Genomic DNA, 23959 nt, shown 5'->3' with positions numbered 1-23959 from the left:
TCAATAGTTGAAGAAATTAATAAAGAAGATTTTCTTGAAAACCCCACCTTTGTTATTCTTTTAAATATTTTTGAAAAGTTTCAACTAATACCAGAAAGGCATTTTATCAGTATTATGCGGGCTATATCATTTTTGAGGTCGGGAGTTTTTTTCCCTAAAAATTTAATTTTTTTTCGTAAACTGAAAAAATAGCACAAAAGAATAAGACATATTTTTCACCGAACTTTTATGGGCGTGCAAACTGTAATTTTAATATTTTTTCGTATCTATAATTGTTTCAAAGAAAAAGTAGAAAATTCGATTGCAAGAAATAAGTTTTAAACTATTAAATAAATATTTCTCTGAAAAATAGGTGTGTCACGTAAAATCTCGAAAGCATTCTTCTCGGTTTTACTTAATGGCGAGTGTATAATTTTAAAAACTCGAAGGAAGCTATGTTGCCAAATTCACACATATAATTCAGAATTTAGTTTAAGTTTAACTGACAAAAATTTAAGATTTATTAATGTAAAATTTTGATTAGTATACTTTCAGTTAAAATAATTAATTTTCAACATATAAGAAGTAAATTTTCAACAAAATAGTTATATTTTATACGAAACTGATGAATCTTTGATTAATAAAAATGAATTTTCAACGAAAAGTAGAAAATTAGGTATTTCCACTAAAAAAATATTTAAATTTTAAAACTGTTAAATTAAATTTTTCTTGGTTAAAAATTTTTCAATGAATTTTTTTTCTAAAATAATTGAATTTTCGACTAAAAAAGAAGAATTTTTACCAAAAACAAAGGTTGAAAAGTTGAATGGTTAAATTTTTAGTCAAAGAATTCATTTTCCATAAAAAAACTTAATTTTCAACCAACTGAATCAAATTTCAACCAAAAAGATTAATTCGCTACCAAAAAAGAATAACTTTTAACAAAATACATGAGTTTTGAACGAAATATTTTAAATCTTAAAAAAATTTTCGACCTAATAGTTGAATTTTCATCATCCAATAAGGTTAATTTTTTACCAAAAAGGACGATTTAAAAAAAAAGATACATTTTTGACAAAGATTAATATAGTTTAATTTTGATTCAGAGAAATAGGTTTTTAAGCATTTAAAATAAATATTCTACAAAAAATGTGCTAAAAATTCATTTTCAATCAAAGAAATGAAATATCAACCAAAATTATTTAGTTTTTTACCTAAAAAGGATAATTTCTAAGGAAATACATTAAGTTTCAACCAAACTAAGTATTTTACTTTTTAATGGAATTTTCAACTTCATAGTGGGATTTTCAAACAAAAAGGTGAATTATTCACCATGAAAATTAATATTCTACCAAAAACGATAAAACCTCAACAAAATACCAACATTTTCAAACATAAATGAATTTTCAACCGCAGAAAATAGATGTTCAAACATGAAATAGTTAAATTTTCAATTAAAAAATTAATTTTCAATTGAAAAAAAGCTAATTTTCAAGCCAAACAAATGAACTTTGAACCAAAAAGATGATTCTTTAACTTAATAGATGAAATTTCACCTAAAAAAGTAATTAGTCACCAAGAATATTAAGCTTCTACCACAAAATACAAAACATTACCAAAATAAAAAAATTTGGAACCAAATAGTTGAATTTTCAAGCAAGACTGATTTTTCAACGTACTTTTTACCAAAATAATTGAATTTTCGACTAAAAAATGAATTTCAAACAAATTAGTTAATTTTCAACTAAAAAATATCAATTTTCTGGCAAGAAATAAATAGGTACACGTTTAGTTAAAAAAATCATTTTCAACAAAGAAAAACAATGAAAAAAAAAATTGGTCAAATTTTTAACCGAATAAATGAACTTTGAACTAAAATGATGTTTCTTCATTAATAAAAAATCATTTTTAACCCTTTATATGAATATTCAACCCAGAGGATAATTTTTATACCAGAAAAAGGCAAATTTTCAACAAAATATATGAATTATTAAGTAAAAAATCAATTTTTGACAAAAAATAGAATAGAAATAGAAATGAACTTTGAACTAAAATGATGTATCTTCATTTTAAAAAAAATCATTTTTAATCCAATATATGAATTTTCAACCCAGAGGATAATTTTTCTACCGAAAAAGACAAATTTCCAGTTAAACGTTTATTTTCAATGAAAAAAACTCATTTTCAACCAAATAAATGATTAATTTGCTACAAACAAAAAAAGACACATTTTCAACAAAATGTATGAATTATTAAATAAAAGATCAATTTTCGACCAAAAATAGAATAGTTAAATTGTCAACGAAACAGATGAATAAACAGTTACTTTTTTAGTTAAACATTAATTTTCGATAAAAAAATCTGACCACTTCGCGGGCACATTTTCATCGCGCACTACGCGCGCGGCTCGCAAATTTGAGCGCGCCTAGGGCGCGCGACGGTTCAATCTCGCGCTTCGCGCTCGGATATTTATTCTTTGCATTTGGAATGCTTGAAAAAAACTTTATCAGAAAGATCTCTTTTAGATGGCAGTATTTATATGCGTAACAATTTTTGTTAATTCATCTTTTTTCGTATCCTACATAGTTTGTCTACAAAATGGAATTTTTTATTCTTCATTATTTTTTTATGCAATCAAAATTTGAATTTTCTATTTTTGAAAAAAAATCCAAAAATTTGTTATGATAATCTTGTAGGACTTTTAAAAATAAATGTTTTTCTTCTCTTGACTTTTTTCATATCGTGCCTTTTTTGGCTTCAAATTTTGATTTTCGGTTGATTAAAAAAATTTTGAAAACGCTATAACTTTGAGAATTTTCATTTTATCAAAAAAAATCATAAGGATAAATTGTTTGTTCTTTTTAATACTATAAATATCTGTACATAGAATTTTCAAGCTCAGAAAAAAGTGGTCTAAAAAATTTTCAAAAAGCGCTCACCTTTTGAAATTTTTATAAAAAATGGCTGGTTCACGAATTCGTCCTTTATTTTAGGACCTAAAAAAAGTGTGCTAAAGATGGATTTGATTCGTTCATTTTTTCAAGAGTTATCGTGTTTATGGATGGACGGACAGACAGACAGACGTCATCGTGAAAACCTGATTTTCGGATTCAGGGGGTCTCGAAACGTGGAGATCCGTTGAAAAATTGTGATGTCAAATTTCTGACAATTCTAATACTTTTTCAATCATAAATGATGAGAATGCAAAAAAACTAATTTTCACCCAAACAAATGAATTTCGAACCAAAAAGATTATTTTCTAAACAAATACATGAATTTTCATCTAAAAAAATAATTAGCCACCAAGAAGATTAAGCTTCTACCACAAAATACAAAGCTTCACCAAAACACAGAAATTTTCAACCAAATAGTTGAATTTTCAATCAAGAAAGATTTTGCAACATACTTTCTACTAAAGTAATTAATTTTCAACCAAATAAATTATTTTTCAACTAAAAAGGATCAATTTTCTAGCAAACATTAAATAGGCACAGATATAGTTAAAAAATAATCATTTTCAACGTAGAAAAACGAATTTTAAATAAAATTGGCTAAATTTTTAACCAAAGAAACGCACTTTGAACTAAAATTATGTCTCTTCATTATAAAAATTATTATTAACCCAATATATGAATTTACAATCCAGAGGATAATTTTTCTACCGAAAAATGACAAATTTTTAACGGAATATATGAATTATTAAATAAAAGATCAATTTTCGACAAAAGATAGAAAATTAAAAATTTTAGTTAAACTTTAATTATCAATAAAAAAAAAAAAAATTTTCAACCAAATAAATGAAATTTCAACCCAAAAGATTAATTCTCTATAAAAAAAACAATAACTTTTAACAAAATGCTTGAGTTTTGAACCAAGTATTTAAATTTTCTATTGAATTGTGTACTTAATAGTTGAATTTTTAACCAATAAGGAAATTTGCTGACCAGTCGTCAGCAAAATTTCCACACTTCTTATCAATGAATAAAATAGTTTGATTTACAGTTAGAGAAATAATTTTTTAAGCAATTAAAATAAATTTTCAACGAAACCGTTAAACTATCATCAAACAAATGAATTTTCTACATATAATAAAATATATATTTCGACGAAAAATGGAAAAGTTTGTTAGATTTTGTATTGAAGAATTAATTTGAAACAAAAACTCATTTTTAACCAAAGAAATGAAATTTTAAACAAAAATATTAATTTTTAACCAAAAAAGTAATTAGTCGCCAAGAATATTAAGTTTTTTTGCCAGAAAAGACAAAGTTTCACGAAAAAAATACATAAATTTTCAACCCCTCGTTAAATTTTTAACTGAATAAGATAAATTTGTAATTAAACATGGAATAGTTAAATACTCAGTTTAAAAACCAAACAATTGTCATCAAAATATTTAAATTTTGCAGAAAAAAAGATTTTTTAACCAAAATAGATGAGCCACAAATAAATAAATAATGAATTTTTAATAAAGTAGTTCCACTTACAACTAAGCAGTTGAATTTTTAAACAAAAAAAATGTTTCAATCGCTATTCACGATTAGGGAAAATCTTGAAGATGTAATCAAATTATTAAATCAGAAAAAAAATCCTTGGACCAAAGTAAATTTTGTCTATGAATTAAATAATCTGACTAATTTGGAAGAATTTTTAATGGAAAAAATGGTGTCATTCATATTGAATTTACTGAAATTTTTAGTTTATTGCAATGATTTAACGCTTTAATTAAATTTTTTTTATTTATTCCAACTTGGATCCTTTCAAATTTGTAAATTTAAAAGCATTATTGTCAATAATAAGGATCTAAAAAAAACTGTAATTATTTTTTAAAAACCCATACTTAATAAAATGTATATTTTTCTTATAAAATAAATTAATAATTTTGTATTAAATAACCTGTAAGCCACTGCCATTGTTCCTGCCTCAGCGAGCGTTTTCGGGGGAATTGGCGTTCCACTTGGATTTTTAACGACCACCGAACTCGCTCCCGTAAGATCAGCGTGAACATAAACATCACCAGCTCTCAAATATCTCTTCACAATCAACTCGTTTTGCTGCTGATCTCTACCACCAATTACTAAAAAAAGTTAATTTTTTAATTTTTAATACACAGGTGTCATTTTTTATTAAAATTTCAAAAATTAAAATATCATTAACGAACAATAAAAAAAATCGCTATGATTATTTCAAATTAATGATTTGAATTTGAAACATTTTATAAAATGAACATTTAAAACTCAGGCTCTAAATGTTGCTAATTTAAAATAAAAATTTGTTTTATAAGTTTCAAATCGCATGATTGTTTTAACCACTGTTCTAATTTTGTATAACATTTTTTAATATTTTGTTATATTACAAGAAAAAAAATAATAAAATTTAATTCCTATTAAACACAAAATTAATCATATAACAAAAATTCTAAAAATGTACTTAATTGCTGAGATAAAATTTTGTTTAAAAAAATGTATGGAAAACTTTATTCAAAGAAATTTGGGACCTTGATCCCATTTTTCTGAAAAAATTAAAAAAGTATACTTTTCAAGTATTAAAAAAATTAACTTTTTTAAAGAAACAACATGCAGTTTTTAATGATATTTGAATTTTACCAGGAAAAAGTACAAAACAAACAGATCTCTGGAAATTAAATAGTTTCTCTATCATTTTAAAAATCAAAATAATATTACTAATGGTGCCATTTCAGATATAAAATATTATTTTAAATGAAAATGTTTTAAGATTTCAAAAAAAATTTTATTTTAACAATTTTTTCACACTATTGCTTCATGCCAAATTTTGAAAAATGTTTGAATTACAATAAATGGTGGATTATTTTGAGGGGGAAATATTCTCTGCAACTGTACTATTTAGAATTTTGAAAGTGAATTTCGACTATTTGATAAAACAATTTTTTGTAATCGAAGCATTTTTTAAACAAATAACTATATTTGAAGATTATTAGCTTATTTAAAAAAACTGGAAAGAGTAGAGCTACAGGGAATCTTTTTCGGAAAAAACGTAAGTCAGGATTAATTAAAATTCAAGCTTTTTAAAAAAAATTGGCAAAAAGCAACGTTGAGGAAAAATTCAGTTACAATAAAATATTCTTATTTTAATTATTATTCGTAATTGTAACGTTTTTGTCATACAAAATTATTAATTTCTTTTTGCAGTTTCGTTTTTTAATTTTAATTCCAATTAGACTTTTGTCATCTCTTCTAACTTTTTGAAACCATTTTTAAAACAAATTTTCATTTTAAATTGATAAAATTATAAGTTTTTCGGTTTTAAGTATTCAATGTAAAATGTTTTTTAAATTCAAATCATTTTGTTTTTAGTGTCCAGTCGTAAAACTGATTGCTAAAGAGACATCAAGTTTAAACTGATTTAATTGAGATAGATTTAATTTAAAACATTCATTTTGAAGTCTCTTTAATTTTTAATCGTTTACTTTCAAATTAAAAAGCTTTTGAAAATATTCAAAAACCTCAAGTTTATTAATTGTTAATATAAAATTCTGGTAGGTCAACAAATTCTAAATTAACAATTTTATTAAGTGAACAATTTAAACTCAGTTTTAATTTTACAAGTGAAACTGAAATACCTAAATCGTTCATATTTGATAATTATTAATTTTAAATGATTTTGAATTGAAATAATTCAACTTCAAAAAGTTTCTGAAGAAAAAGGGTTTATTTGAATATTTATAATAAAAAATCTGTGCTTTTTTAAACGGATTTTTAAATCGTTCAATGTTTAAAGCCATCATAGTACGAATTTCATTTTTTAAGTTTCAAAGACCCAAATATTTCGAATGAAATTAAGAGGCATTGAATTTTAAATTTAAAAAAATTTTAACGGACTTTTAAAATTTGTAAATTTGGACAATTTCATTAGGATGCAGATGAAATTGTATCATTTCTAATTCAAAATGTTCAAAATTGAACAAATTTTTTAAAATTCAAGAATCTCGAAATTAAATTATTTCCAGATTAAATTTCGAGAATAGGAAAATGTCAAAACTTTAAAAATTGACTATATTCTAATTAGAATTTGGTAAAATAGATCATTTTAAATTCAAAGTAATGAAAATTGTATTATTTCTGACTAAAATATTCAAAATTTTAAAATGAGAACTTTTGCATTTTAATAAATTTGAATTCTGAGCGATTAAATTTGGACAATTTGAAATTGAAAAATAAATTGATTTTCACCGTTGAGAGTTGAAAAAACTTAAATTATAAAGCTTAAAAATTGAATTATGATAAAAAAAAGTATTCGAAATAAAAATTAATTTAAATCGTTTGGAAATAACCCATTTTTCACATTTTAATTACACAATTATATTTTATTCTAATAGGATTTGTAATTAAACAGTATCAAATTAAATGCATCCAGAATATTTAAATTTGAAACAATTAAAAATTAAGACGATAATTTCTCAAATTTTATACTTAAAAATGAGAAAATTTTGAAACCGAAATTAAGGGTTTTAACATTTGCATTTATATTTTCGAAACTCACCCATTTCAATTTTAATCCCAAAATTTAAACTTATGGGGAAAATTTCAGAATTTAGCGTTTACCATGAAAAATTAGAATTCTCAAATTTTAATAATTGAAAATTAAATTAATTATTTAATTATTCAATGGAAAAATTATATTTAAAAAAGCTGAGTTTCAAATATTAACTTTTTGGTCTTAATTTTTCATTGTTTTGAATTTATTCTGGAGGCATTTAGTTAACAATTGTTTAATTACAAATCCATTTACAAAACCACAAAGGTTTTTACGTTTAAAATTGAAATTAAACCATTTAGATTATTTGAATCTAAAAATATTAAATTAAAATTTGACTATCAAGGTTTATTACGAAATTTCGCAATTTTTAAATATTTTAAAATAAAATTCTATTGACATTTTTTATAGTTGCATTTGAAACTACAAGATTGTGAAATTCGAAACCTCCAAAACTTAAGAAATTTAAAACCAAATATTTTTGAATTTGAGCATTTCAAAACCCAAAAAAAAGACTTTATTTTTAAGTCTCGAAGATTAAACTTTTAAAGAAATGCGCATTTAAGACTATAATTTTAAATTAAAATGATATATATTTTAAGTATTACAAATACATTATTAATAAGTATCATATCGTCTAAATTTCAAAGTGACTGAACAGATTTTTTTGACTAAAACATCTGATTTCTGTAAAAAAAAATCGAAAAAAAAGATTCAATTTTATTTTTGACACCATGAATTAAAAAATTTTCATTTTGTTCTCAATTTTTCTTGATTTCAGTTTTATATAATTTTTGCTAGTACTGAAATTATTTAATTTGAGAGTTACAAAATGAAAATCGTACAATATAAATGAATTTCATTTTACAAGAAAAGTAAAGTTTAATCGATTTTCATTTACCGATACCTAATTTTAAGAGACCCGGATTGCAATTTAATTAATTTTGAAGACTATTGCTTTGAAAATGCACAATTTCCTCAGTTTTTCTTCTTCAAATAATGTATAAATTTGATGCTTTTTTAGAATGAACGAGAATTAATTTTTAATTCAAATGAGAAAGCTTTGAATTTGTAATTCTATCATACAGATTACTTTTGAATAATAAAAATCCAACACATTTCAGGATTGAAAACTTGAAACTTATTTACAAAGAATACTGTTTTGATTAGAAAATCTTGAAATTTAGTAACCAAATGACTAGACTTTGAAATTTAATATTATTAAAAATGATAACATACCCAAATAATTTTCCGAGGAAATAAACCAGTAAAATTTCTCAAACCAGTAGACCTTTCGCAATTTATTGATGCTGTGAATCGTTTGAACTTCCTTCAAGGTCTGTTTAGTTTTCCGCTCTGCAGATTTCAAAGCCTTTCCCTGAGACTCGACAGTTTTCTGCTGTTTTTTCGCTGCAGTACGTTTCAAATCGTAATATTTTGTAGCATTTGCAAAAGCGCTATGAGCTAAATCGATATCGATTATCATTGGCTTCAATTCTGGTTCATCCTCTTCCTCACTTTCGTGATAGGGATCGCTCAACAATAAAGAAATGTGGTTCTTTTGTAATTTTAATTGTTTTATTACTTGGGCGATTGGGTCGCCTCGACCTTGTGCCTCCTTGACCAACGTTTCAATATCCTCCCAGGAAAGTTGATTGGCGATCAGACTCTGTATTGCAAAAATTGCATTGTCTACCAGCTCTTGATTCCTATTTGCAATTAATATTTATTATACTAGATTTTTTCTGGTTTTCATATTTTGATTATTTTTTAGATACCTTGCATTCAAATTTAGATATACTTTTTTTTTTAATACAAATACAGGCCTCGGACTAACTTCAGAGATCAACGTCTGAGCTTAAAAGTAAGCCCCATAAGAAAATCCAACTATTTATGGTTTAAAGTTCATTCTTTTCGGTTGAAAAGTCTACAATTAAATTTTCGGTTAAAAATTCATAGTTTCTCGTCAAGAATTTTTTGCTTTTCGGTTCAAAATTTCATTATTTAGAAATTCACCGATTTGGTTGACATTTTCTTTTTTTCTTGACCGACAAATTTTGTTTTTGGTCCAGAATTCAACAAAAGATCATTTTAAAAAAGATAATTTTAATTTAATTAATATTATAATTAATTATATTATATATTATTAGTATTTTTATTATCATTATTATTATATTATAATTTAATTTCTTTTAATTGCAACGTAAATTGAATAAACAATATACTTTATTTGCAAGAGTAGCTTCATATTAATGTCTTTAACTATTTTCTTGAAAATTCATTTCTTTTTTGAGAAATAAAAACTACTTGGTTGAAAATTAACTTCTTTTGTTGACTTTTTTTTAAACTTAAAATTGAACTATTTACGTTGAAAATGTAATAATTGTTTTGATAATTAGTTTTTTTTTTTAATTATTTTTTAAACCGAAAATATAGCTATTCAATTTCTCGTTGACAATTTATTTTTTTTAGTTAAAAAATATGTACTTTGTTAAACAAGAATTCAACATTTCAGTAAAAAATTTATCCGTGTGTGAGTGAGTTTGGTTGAAAATAAAACTACTTGGTTGAAAGACAAATGCTTTTGAAAAAAATTATTCATTTTGGTTTAAAATTCAAGTGCTCCAATTAAAGGTTCATCAATTTAGTTGAAAATTCATCTTTTAAAAAAATTAAAATTCAACCATTCAATTCGAGGATTCACCATTTTAGTTCCAAATTCAACTATTTGGTGGCAAATTTATCTTTTTTATTTCAAAACTCAACTATTTGATTGAAAATTCGTCTTTTTTAAGCTTTTACAATTGAAAATTTATGTATTTCGTTGAAAAATAGTCTTTTTTAGTAGTAAATTAATTTACTTGTTTGAAAATTCATCTTTTTGGTTAAGAATTCAAGTATCCCAGTTAAATGTGCATTATTGTAGTTAAAAATTATTCAGTTTGGATATAAATAAAACTACTTCGTTGAAAGTTAAATTATTTTGTTAAAAATTCATCTATTGCAGTTGAAAATTTATTACTTTGCTAAATTTTTGTATTGTTTTCTTTTGGAGAAAAATTAATTCTTTTAATTGAAAAATTATTATTTTTTAACTAAAAATTTAATTATTCCAGTTAAAAATGTAATAATTGTTTTGATAATTAGTTTTTTTAAATAGTTTTTTAAACTGAAAATATAGCTATTCAATTTCTTGTTTACAATTTATTTTTTTTTAGTTAAAAAATATGTATTTTGTTAAAGAAAAATTCAACATTTTGCGTTAAAAATTTATCAGTTGGGTCGAAAATTAATTTTTAGTTAAACTGAAAATTTTATCATTCCATTTTTGGCTGAAATTTAATCTTTTTTGCTAAAAAAATTCAAATATTTGGATGAAAATTTGTCTTCTTTAATTTAAAAATCATGTCTTTTTTTTTAAATCCTCTTTTTTGCTAGAAAATTAATCTTCTTGTTTGAAAATTCAAGTATTCTAGTTAAATATGTAACATTGTAGTTAAAAGTTATTGAGTTTGGTTGAAAATAAAACTACTTGGTGGAAAGTTAAATTCTTTTTTTTTCTTTTTCTTGTTTCGAAAGTTCAACTTTTTGGTTAAAAAATCAAGTATTCCAGATAAATATTCATCCTTTTAGTTGGAAATTCATCCCGTTGGTTAAACATTAATCTTTTTCGTTCAAAAATTTCTTTCTTTCTGTATAAATTCTACCTTTTTTGATTAAAAATACAACTGTTTAAATAAAAATTAATCTATTTCTATTGAATATTAGCTGTTTGGTTCAATATTTGAAAATTTAACAATTTGGCAAAAAATTACCTATTTAGTTAAAAATTTCTGTATTTTGTTGTAAATTCGTCTTTTATTAAAGAAAATTTTTTTTTGTTAAAAATGAGACAGGTCGAAAAGGAATCCTTTTTTAGGTAAGGATTGACGTACTTTGTTGAAAATTGGTATTTTTTGGTAAAATCAAACTCTTTTTTACGTTGAATTAAAATATTTTTGGTTGACATATCAACTAATACTATTTTCGTCGAAAATTAATTTTTTAGGTTGCAAATTTCATTCCTTGATTAAAAACGGTACTATGTTCTTCAAAATTAAATTTTTTGGTTAAATATTCATATCTTTAGTTGAATATTTTTTTTTTTTTTTTGTTTCGAAATTAATTTTTTTACCGAAACTGTAACTATTCGGTTTTTTAACAATTTACCTTGTAATAGGAAATTAAACTGCTTGGTTTAAAATAAACTTTTTTGTTCGAAATTCATATTCTCGGGTTAAAAATTAAACTGTCATTGAAAATTCGTTTTTTTTATTAAAAATTGATTCGTTTAAATCAAAATTTAAGTACTCCATGTTTGGTTGGAAATTAATTTTTAAAAATTTTAAAATACAACTATTTAAGTAAAAATTAAAAAGCATAAACTAAAAATTAATCAAATTAAATTTAGAGTAGCATAACATTAATTGCCCATACTAGTTAGTTGAAAATTTTTGTAGCTTGTTGAAAATTAGTCTTTTCCGGTTAAAAATTTAACTACTTTGTTGAAAAATCATTCGACGGTTTAGTTGAAAATTCGTATTTTGGGCACGAAAATTCAAGAATTTCTAAGAAAATTAAACTTTTGGTTAAAAATATCGATGTATTTTGTTGAAAAGTCATATTATATGGTAGAAAATCAATATTGTTCTTGTTAAAAACTCAAATGTTTAGTTGAAAATAATTCTTTTTCATTTTTTTTAGCTTAAAGTATTTAGTTGAAAATTTATTTTTGTTGGTTAAACCGAACTGTTTTTTATGTTAATTAAAAATATTTTTTGTTTTGAAGATTTATTTTAGTAGAAATTTAGTTTATTTGAAAATTCGTTATTTTTTTATTCAAAATTAATTTGTCGTAATAGAAAATTAAACTGTTTGATTGAAAATTAAGCTTTTTGTTTGAAAATTCATATTCTCGTGTTGAAAATTAAACAGTATTGTAAAAAGTTCGTCTTTTTTACTTAAAAGTTCTACAATTTGATAAAAAATTCAATTATCTAATGCAGAATTAAACTGTATAATAGAAAATTCGTTTTTTATTTTTATTGAAAATTTGTTTGTCTTCAATCAAAATATAACTATTTAGTTAAAAAAATTTATATATTAAAAAGCATAAACTATAAATTATTCAAACTAAATTTGGACAAGTATCACATCAATTGTCAAACTAATTAGTTGAAAATTTATGTAGTTTGTTGAAAAACGTCCCTTTGGTACAAAATTAAACTTCTTGGGTAAAAATTCAACGTACTTTGGGCACGAAAACTCAAGAATTTGTCAGAAAACTGAATTATTTGGTTGGAAATTGATGTATTTTTAAAAAATTCATATTTTATGGTAAAAAATAATTTTTTTGTTGTTAAAAATGCAATTGTTATGTCGAAAATGAATTTTTGTTGTTGAAGATTCATCATTTTAGTTGAAAATTCGTTTTTTTCGGGGGTAACAAATTAATTTTTAACCATAAATTTAACTAACCTGCTTTTTATGGACGCTTTATATTTTCGTAAAAGAAAATTCAATTACTTCATTGAAAATTAACTTTTTGTTGAAAAGTCACATTCTTGGTTTGAAAATTTAGTTATTTGGTTGAGAAAGTTCTACTGTTTTGTAGAAAGATCATCATTTTGGTCATAAATGGAACTATTTGAACTATTTGGAAAATTCTGCAATTTTTTTAAATACCTTGAAATCTATAGAAATTCTTTGTAATATTATGGAATCTTAATTTTCTTTTAAATCCTATAAAACACACAAATATATACCTTAAAAATTTCTAGAAATCTTCGAAATATGTTGAATTTTCTGAAATTTTCGATAGACACAAAGAATGACACAAAGTTCTATAAATGCCGTGAGAAATCCCCAGAATTTCTTTAAAATTTCATTCCATTTCATTTAAATACTCCCTAAAATTCTCTTGAACTATTTTTAAATTCCCTTAAATCCCTTAAAAATTTTGAAATTACATACCTTTTTAAAATTTATTTCATCCCATAAATTATGATTTTGAAATCACCTCAAAAAATTTGGAAATTATATGAAACTTCTTAAAGTCTCTTAAAATCCCTTGAAATTTTTGAAACTCTGAAATCCCTTTGGATATTTAAAAATACTCTGAAACCCTATAAAATCCTTTTAAAATCCTAAATCAGTAAAAATCTTATCAAACTCGTAGGCAACTGTAGAAATCTCGTGAAATATTTAGAAAACTCTTGAAATGTTTTTAAATATTTTAAAACCCTTGAAATTTTGATATGATGAGTGCTATTTTATCCAATCTAGTGAAAAAGTTGGAAAATAGTTTTAAAAGTAAAGTGAAAAAAAAAACAGTTGAATTAACGAGGAATTTGAAAAAATAGTAGCCCGAGGCCTGCATTATAAGAACTGACTAAAATAAATGGTCTTTTTGTTCGAATATACAACCTAGCAATTAATTCAGCCTTCTGTTTATCCTCCTCTTGAACCTTCGTTAAAGAAACAAGCCTCTGATCATGGTCCTTGCGCACATTATCTAATTTTTTCAACGCTTCTCTCTCCTGCTGCAAAACCTTCAAATCCAGTTTCTGACCCTCCATCGATGAAAAATACTCGTCCACAGCAAGATCGAAACTTTCGAACTCCTTGTAAGGCTGATTTTTCACTTGTTCGAACAAAAGCGGATGAAATTCGATATTCGCATAGATGAAATCCTCCTTGCCATCTGGATTTACTTTTGATTCTTTTTTCTGAATTATGTATCCTTTGGAAACGTTTTTCTTCGCTTCGTCGAGAATTTCTTGGGCTTCTTGCAAAGCGGATTCTAATTTTGGCATGTCGACGTCGACATCAAAACCCTGGCCGACTTTGCAATTAGGATGGAAACCGGCTTTGGAGAGAACATGATCGATTAATGCGGCACCGAACTCGAGAAGAAGATTCAAGATTTTTTTTACAGTTTCTCCAGGTTTTGAATTTTTTAGACGCTCTTGGATTTCCGCGATTGGGGGCATCGTTTCTGTGTGCGCTCGATATGACGGATATTTTTCTTTAACTGCAAACCTAAGAGGTTTTTAAAAAAGAAATTAGAATTAATTCTGCAATTATTTTGAGGATTTTATTTGTAATAAAGGATGAATTGTTCACCTAATTTTGTCACCTTCAGTGTGAGGCCTCAAAACATTTAAAATGGTCATTTCGTGATCTGTAAGAACGACGTTGCCACGATCGTATAATTCTAAAATAATATGATACGCAGCTTCACCACTGCCGAATTGAAAATCGACTATTCGATCCGCACCGACTTGTTTTAAGCTCTCCAAGCGCTTGTTTTTCAAATGCTTTCGCATCTATAATCAAAAATTTTATGTACGAACAATACCATTAAAAATAAAAAGCAAAAAGCAACTGTAATATTATTAGATTTAATATTACATTTCATTAAATATTTGAAGGTAGTACCTTCATGGAAAATCCTGATGGGGCTACATTTTTTGGCCATTCGAAAATTGTTGTATGAAATCGGTTACCAGATTCAATCAATAAAACGCGTTTCTCCTCATTTCGTTGCAACCGTATCAGATATGTGCGATGATCAATATCGTAAACTTGATTCACTCGCATGCCAATCAAACTAAAATTTAAAGGAAAAAATACTCTTTAAAGATAAAATTTATACTCAGGCAATAAGAAAAAAAATTACTGCTAGATTTTAAACACGAGATATTAAATTGGATCAATAATTTCAATTTTTTACATGTAGAATGTAGGTATTCCACGGCGTTTACCCTACCTGGCTAACCTGGAATTGTCAAGGACTTTTTGCGGAAAGATAATTTTAATTTAATATAATTAATATTATAATAAACTATATTATATATTATTTTTATTATTATTATTAAATTATATTATAAAAACTAATATTATAATTTAATTTTTTTAATTGCAACGTAAATTAAATAAACATTATACTTCATCTGTAAGAGTAGCTTCATGCAGATTTTTCATTTTAGTTTCAAATTCATCAATACTTGAAAATTTGTCTTTTTTAATTGAAAATTGATCTTTATTAGTTGAAAATTCAACATTTACTTGAGAATTCATGTATTTTTGTTGAAAAATCATCTTTTTGGTACAAAATTAATCTTCTTCGTTCAAAATTAAACAATTTGTTATAAATATTTACTCCATGTTGACTGCAAAATCTTTCTTGGGTGAAAATTCAACTAATCTTGAAAAATCGTCTTTTGGCTGAATTCAACTGCTTTAGATTATAAATTAAAATATTTGTTGGGTTGAAATATAAAATATACTTTTTGTTCAAAATTCATCTTTTCTTAAATAGAAGTTTAATGACTTGGTTAAAATTCAAATTCTTTTGTAAAAAATTAACTTTTTGGTTGAAAATTCATGCCTCTGACCGAGAATGAGATATTTTGTAGAATATTCTTTTTTTTTACTAAAAATTAATTTTTTAAACTGAAAAATTAATTTTTTTTAACAGAAAATTTAATTATACAGTTGAAAAATTAATAATTGTTTAGTTAAAAAATATGTATTTTGTTAAAGAAAAATTCAACATTTTAGTTGAAAATTTATCGGTTGGGTCGAAAATTAATTTTTAATTAATCTAAAAATTTTATCATTCCATTTTTGGCTGAAATTTAATCTTTTTTAGTAAAAAATGTAAATATTTCGATGAAAATTTCTCTTCCTTAATTTAAAAATCATGTCTTTTTTTAAATATCCTCTTTTTTGCTAGAAAATTAATCTTTTTGTTTGAAAATTCAAGAATCCCAGTTAAATATGCATCATTGCAGTTAAAAATGATTAAGTTTTGTTGAAAATAAAACTACTTGGTTGAAAGTTAAATTTTTTTTTCTTTTTCTGGTTTCGAAAATTCAACTTTTTGGCTAAAAATTCAAGCATTCCAGATAAATATTCATCTTTTTAGTTGAAAGTTCATTTCGTTGGTTGAAAATAAAACTACTTGATTAAAAGTTAAATGCTTTTGAAAAAAATTATTCTTTTTGGTTTAAAATTCAACTGTTCCAGTTAAAGGTTCATCGATTTAGTTGAAAATTCATCTTTAAAAAAATTAAAATTCTATTTGAGAATTCACACTTTTAGTTACAAATTCATCTGTTTGCTTTAAAATTAAACTACTTCAGTTAAAGATTTATCATTTTAATTCAAAATTCAACTATTTGGTGGCAAATTTATGTTTTTTATTTCAAAACTCAACTATGTGGTTGAAAATTCGTCGTTTTTAATTTTTTAAAAATAAAAAATTTATTAATTTCGTTGAAAAATAGTCTTTCTTAGTAGAAAATTAATCTACTTGTTTGAAAATTCATCTTTTTAGTTGAAAATTCAAGTATCCTAGTTAAACATGCATTATTGTAGTTACAAATTATTCAGTTTGGATGTAAATAAAACTAATTCGTTGAAAGTTCAATTCTTTTCTTAAAAGTTCAGCTTTTTGGTTAAAAATTGATCTATTCCAGTTGAATATTAATCATTTTAGTTGAAAATTTATTGCTTTGCTGAATTTTTGTTTTATTTTCTTTTAGAGGAAAATTAATTCTTTTAACTGAAAAATTACCTACTTCAGTTTTTGGTTAAAAACTGATATATTTGAGTTCAAAATTCAACAATCTGGTTGAGAATTCATGTACTTCGATCAAAAATCGTTTTCTGTAAAAAATTAATTTTTTGGTTGAAATTCAACTATTTGGACACAAATTCTTATATCTTGTTGAAAAAAAAGTTCCACAAAAAAGTTTCAAAGAACCGAAAATAAAACAGAAATTTCAAGTCAGACACCTTCATTTGCTAAATTGTAGGAAGTTGTAAATTCTACAATGTTAGAGAAAGATATATATATATATAAAATAAATATTCAATCTTAGATTATGTATATTTTATTCATTTTTTTATATTTTATTTATATACTACTCTTAATCCCTAAATAATGTGAACAATTGGACTTAAAAAAAAGCAACTGCGTTTAGAATAACTAAAATACAATATTTATATTAAAGAATAAAATGACGAAATCTAACCCGTTAGGCAATATTCTAAAAAAGATAATAAAAAAAATAGATATTGAGTAGAATTATATATATCGTAAATCACTAGAAACTAAAGAAGACCAATTACTTTAAACTCGAAAATAGCATGAAACCTTTTTAGCAAAGTTTTGAAGTAATTTTGCAAAAATGATAATAACATAACCTATAAATAAAAACATGACAGTAAAAAACTCACGCTTGTAATTCAGTGCAAGTGCACACAAGATCGTAAGTATTGAACCTAGTCTTCATTTTGAAGGCTCTTGTCTTCTTTGTTACAAAAATGCACGAAAATGTCAATTATTATAATAATAAACACGATCTTGGAAGTTGACACATGAACAAAACGTCCATTCGTATTTCTTAAGAACATCACAGAAAAGAACGTGACCAGTTTCGCAATTTTTATTGGACGCAGCATTCGACCACGTGGTTATTGGCGGGAGAACTCAAAATAATCATTATTTTAAGATTTAATAAAAACGCATTTAATTGGTTTTATAATTCAGGTTCCTAACCAATTCAGTAAAAATAAGTATTATTATCTAATATTTATGTAATAACATTCGATTAAAGTTGTGTTGCTCCATTCAGCATTTTATGATTAATCGCATATTATTAACATATTCAGTCACAATGAATATGTTGAATTTTACTTTTTCATCAAATTTAATCGATGTAAATAAAAAATACTTAAAAATTTTCCGAAAACAAAATATATTAAATTATATTTTCTCACCAAAATGTTCAAAATAATTATAATTAATTTCTTTTTTACGTGCAAAATTCCTGAAGAAAACTAAGAATCCAACGATAATAATAAAAATAAAAAAGAGAAGAGAGCGGATTGTTGGTTGCCTTCTCATTTTTCTTTCCTCCTTTTTATTTGTGTCCAAAAATATAATTTTTTTCTTTCTTTTTTAGGAAAATTTTTAGCATTTTTCAAATTGCAATAGGAACATTTTATGGACTGTGCAAATTTAGTCTCAGTATTCTTTGTTTTATTTTCAGGAATTGATTATTGATTATTGTACGTAAAATAGGATTTTAAATTTGATTTTAATCTCATTTAAATTTATTAAATTTTTCTTTTATAACCATTGCCAAAAATAAATATTATATATTATAAATATTATATATTGCTAAAAATAAATATTATTTTTGTAATTCCAAAAATTTGAGACAATACCCATTTTCCTCCAGGGTGTTTACTTAAATATTGGAGAAAATTTCTTGACAATTCCAGGATTTTCCCAGGTATAATTTTTCATAGTATGCGTTCATTGAAATATTTCACATTTTTTTAAACAATCGACTCAGAATATGTATACAGTCTTGCAAATTTATTATAATTTCTTTCAGTTTCTAGAGATTCAATTAACGTAATTGATTTATAGAAATCTTTGATAAATTATGTAACAAGATATATTCTATTTATATTATTTAAATTTATTCTATTCTTTCATTCATACACATTTATTCTAAATTCAATTTCAGTAAATTTAATGTAGATACTATATTAAATTCAGTTTAAACCGCTTGAAATTCCTAACTTTGTTCAAGAAAAAAATTCCATTTTTAACAATATAAATGAATTGTTAACAAAATAGTTCAATCTTAAACTAAAATTAATTAAATTATTAGTTAAAAGAATTATTTTTTGGATGGAAAAATTTTTTGAACCAAATTAATGAATTTATGACTGAATTATGAACCTTCAATTGTACTGGGTGAATTTTAAATCAAAAACAATAATTAAAAAAAAGCGTTTGACGTTTAATAAAATTTTTTTAAATTTTCAAACGAGAAAATTAATTTTCTGCCAACAAGATGAATTCTCTACTAAATAGGACGATTTTTCACACAAGAATTTTCAACAAGATAGATGAAATTTCAACTTAAAAGACCAATTTTCAGCCAAATAGTTGAATTTTCAACTAAAAAATATCAATCTGGAAGCAAGTATTCGAATTTTTAATTAGAAAGATCAATTTTCAACCAAAACTTGAAGTTCAATTTTTAGTTAAAAAAATTAATTTTTCACACACAAAAAAACAACAAATTTTGAACAAGAGTAATGAATTTTCAATTAAAATAATTAATTTCCAACAATCTGAATTTATAGGAAATAATAAAAAATTTAACAAAGAAGATAATTTTTCAGCCAGATAGTTGCAGTTTCAACTAAGAAATATAATTTGGATGCAAGTAGTTGAATTTTTAACTTAAAAGATCAATTTTCAACCAAAAATTGAAGTTAAATTTTTAGTTAGAAAATTAATTTTTCACACACAAAAAAAAACAATAAATTTTGAACTAAAGTAATGAATTTTCAACTAAAATAATTAATATTCAAGATGAATTTTCAAAGAAATAATTACAATTTAAATAAATAGACAGCAGCCAAACACTTAGATTTTCAACAAAAAGTAATCAATTTAAAACAAAATATTGGAATTTTGACCTATTAAGATTAGTTTTCAACCAAGAAGGAAATAGTTGAATTTCCATTTTTTTTAATAGTTAAATTTTTAAACAGAGATCAGTTTTTAACTAAAATAGTTAAAATTGGAAACCAACAAGATGAATTTGAAACCAAGATTAATTTCTACAAGAAGAAATTTTCAACTAAAAAAGGTCATTTTGAGCCACAAATTGAATAGTTGAATTTTTAGACAAAACGGTATGTTCAACCAGAGATGAATTTTTAATTAAAATGATGGGATATTCAACTGGGATATACACATTTTTAGTTTGAAAAAAATTTAATTTTCAAACAAAAGAGTAAACATTTTCAACAAAATAATTAAAATGTCAAATAGTTCAATTTTCTCAACAAAAAAAAAAATCAAACGAAGAAAAAAAACGATTTTTAACAAATAACTCATTTTTTAACTGACGAGATGAATTTTAAACTAAAATGATGAATCTTTAACGAAAAAAAAATTATTTTTCAACAAAATAGTTTAACTTTGAAACAATTAATTCAATTTTCATTCCAAAAACGATAAATTCGGAATAAAAAATATAGTAGTTGATATTCCCAGAAGAATTTTTTTTTTAATAAGAATTATTTGGATTCAACGAAGAAAGCAGAGTATTCAATATGAATTGAATTTTCTGCCGAAAAAGATTTTTCAGTTCGGAGAAAAAATTGCAAACAAAAATATTGAATTTTCTAGAAAAAAAATGTCTAAAACCAAAAAGGTGGCCGTTTTGATCAAACAAAAAATTCTCGATCATTTCCCGATTCGCAAACATTTTTCATGGTCAATGAAATTTAAAAAATCGAACTCTATTCTAAACATTTCTCCATTTAAAGTAATAAACAACAAATTAAAGCATTTAGAGTTGAAATCTTGAATTATAAACTTTTAAAATTGAATTTTAAGTTTTTTAATTCAAAAATTGTGTATTAAAATACCCAATAATTTACATTTATAAAATGGACGGTACTAACACTTTTAAATTGAACAATTTTAAATAAAATGCAGAAAAACTGAAAAATTTAGAAATTCATTAATTGTAGAGTTCAAAGATTCAGATTAAGTTTCAAAAATATAAATCCAAGTTAACATTTTTAACACTCTAAATAAAAAAAACAAGCAATTAACTTTAAAAAGTTTTCAAAATTATATTATTTTAAGTAATTTTAAGCTACACATTAACAATTTAAAAATAATTCTTGCAACGCAACAGTTCTTAAGTTAGAACTTGAAATATTTCCATTTTAAATAGTTTAAGCATTTTTTAAATTTTATTTCAAAATCTTCAGAAATCTAGAAGTGGTATAAAACTTTTCTAAATTTAAAACAATTTTTGAAATTATTTCGGCAATTTTAAAAGATGTTTATCAGTTTGAAAAAGATTTAAAATTAATTAAAAACTTATAATGGTAGTCTAATTTAAAACAAAATTTAGATTCTTTCAGATTTTAAACAAAGCATTTAGAAACTTTTCAAGAATTGTGAAAGACTTCACAAGAATAAAAACATTTTCTCAAGATTCCTAGGAAAATTGAAAAGGATTTTTCATTGATAAAATTATTGTAACAGAAAATGTGAAAATATTTCAAGATTTCCAAAATGATCAAAAAAGAACCTGGAAGATTTTGTTTAATTTGTAGGATTTTCGAAAAATTGTAGGAAAGATTAGATTAATTTAAAAATATATTTAGATGATCCGAAAAAATGTTAACACACTTCGTTAAAATTACTTGGAATCATATCAATTTTTTGATCTTTTCAAAACTTCTAAATATCTCTTAAAAGTACTCAAATTTTTTCTGACATAAATGAACAGTGAAATATTGCTGAATATTAAATACTTATTCTTTTTCTAAATTAAAAATTTTTTTAATTAAATGGGTTAAAAATTTAATAATTTAGTCTTCAAGAATATTTTTAATTTAATAAAATAGTGTCTTCATACTGATTTGCGACTATATTATTATGGAGTTTTTTAAAGTGAAAACAGGGTGGCCGTTTTAATCGACGAAATAAATTCACGGTTAATGAAATTTAAAAAATGGAACACTCAAGCTACAAAATTTTCCACTTTAGGTAATAAAAACTGAGCTTTAAATGAAAGCACTGAAAGTGGAACTGTTAAATTATGAACTTTTAAAATCATAATTTAAAAGTTTTTAATTTAATAATTTTGTATTCAAATACTCAATAATTTAAGCGTATACAATTGAAGTTACTAACATTTTTCAATATAGAAAAATATAAATCCACGTTATCATTTTCAATGCTCTAAATTGAAAAATCAATCAATGAACTTTAAAATTTTCAAAATTATATAATTTTAAGGAATTTTAAGCTAGAAACATCAAATATAAAAAAATCTTAACTGAACACTTCTTAAATTAGAAATTCAATTATTTTCGTTTTAAATAGTTTAAGCATCCTTGGAAAGATTCAAAGTTTTATTTCAAAATCCTGAAGTTGTTTTAAATTTAATATTTTGGAAATTTTTTCAGAACATCTAAATATCTGTCAAAATGAATTCAATTTTTTTTTACATTTTCTAGAAAATCCTAGAAATTTTAGAAAAATCCCTAAAAATTTGGATGTACAAATAACAATTGAACATTTATTATTTGTAGGCGAAATTTGAGTAATTTTAAGAGATATGTAGAAGTTTTCAAAACATTCAAATTTAATGTAAAACTTAAAAAGTTTTTCAAAATTACTCCAATTTTTCCTACACATGTTCATTTGTAAATTATACATCCAAACTTAAAAATTTCACTTACAAATTAAGCATTATTCAAATACAACAATTAAAATTGTAACGTTCAAAGTTTAAAGGCTCTCCGAAATTTTGACGATTCCAGGTTTTCTATGTCAAAAAATTCAGTTAAAGATTCTTTACTGTTAAATATTTGGTTTAAATTTACTGGTCTTAAATAAAAATTCAATAATCAATCTTTTTTTCAATTAAAAATTTCAAATTGAATGGTTTAAAAATGGAGTATTTTAGACTGAAACAATATTTTAAATTTAATAAAATCCTTTGATTAAGAATATATTATTATGAAGTTATTTTAAGTTGAAAATAGTTTATAAACTTTCAGTCACATGCACTTAAAAATTCTTTAAATAAAAATGTAAGCTTCGAAATCAAAATTGTAAATGGACAATTATTGAAATACGCACTGTAAGCTAAATAATAGCATAATTGAAAAACATAAAAACTCCACTCATTATTTAAATACTGTTGAAATCGAACGTGGACAGATTTTTTTTCCTACAAATTTGTAAAATTCCCAGTAAAAAAACAATTCACTGTCATTTCCCGGTCCTAAAAAATGTCCGGTCATTTGCCGGTCCAGCGTTCACCCTGTAGAAATAATTTATAAAGTTTAAACTGCACATTTACACTTTTTAATGGCTATCAAAATTAGTGAAAATAATATATGAATAAATTTGTATTAAAAAAATAAAATTATCGAAATAAATCATACGTTAATTTCAATTCTTATTAAGACTTTCGAATGGAAACAGTTACAATCTGGAAATTCTCAAAGTTTGAACGAGTTTAGAATAGTTTTGTTAAGGGCATGTGACACAGCTAAATACCTATATTACCGACCTCACTTTTTCCGTTCACTGAATATTTTTTTGAACCTAAGAACTTTTTTTGTAAATAAAATATCGAGCTGAAACTTTGGGAAATGTATTAGAGCACAATAAAGTACGTTTAGGTACTGCATTTTGGTAGGAAATTTACTGAAAATTATTTGATCTTTTTTCTGAACCGCGACATTTTTTTATACATAAAATATCGGTCTCAAACTTTGAGAAATGCAAGAGCCGAAAGAAAACTACGTTTAAGTACAAAGCTTAATAATAATAGATGTAAAAAAA

The 23959-nt window shown here is 23.8% G+C and overlaps 1 protein-coding gene across 1 annotated transcript in view; it reads right to left on the bottom strand.

Moving 5' to 3' along the window:
- The window catches only part of LOC117172430 (nuclear export mediator factor NEMF homolog), a 29916-nt gene extending 11980 nt beyond the window's left edge, over nt 1-17936 (bottom strand). Inside the window, exons 1-6 of the mRNA XM_033360354.1 lie at nt 17782-17936; nt 14974-15145; nt 14659-14861; nt 13960-14574; nt 8734-9203; nt 4876-5056 (exon numbers count right to left, since the gene is read on the bottom strand). Coding sequence (XP_033216245.1) covers nt 4876-5056; nt 8734-9203; nt 13960-14574; nt 14659-14861; nt 14974-15145; nt 17782-17837 — 1697 coding nt within the window. The 5' untranslated portion in view covers nt 17838-17936. The remainder of the gene's footprint in view (nt 1-4875; nt 5057-8733; nt 9204-13959; nt 14575-14658; nt 14862-14973; nt 15146-17781) is intronic.
- Nucleotides 17937-23959: the final 6023 nt, after the last annotated feature.

This window comes from Belonocnema kinseyi, chromosome 5 (assembly GCF_010883055.1).
Source record: "Belonocnema kinseyi isolate 2016_QV_RU_SX_M_011 chromosome 5, B_treatae_v1, whole genome shotgun sequence".
NCBI classification, from domain to species: domain Eukaryota; kingdom Metazoa; phylum Arthropoda; class Insecta; order Hymenoptera; family Cynipidae; genus Belonocnema; species Belonocnema kinseyi.
Note: the sequence above shows the minus strand (reverse complement) of the source record. Positions and strands in the feature narration are given on the sequence as shown.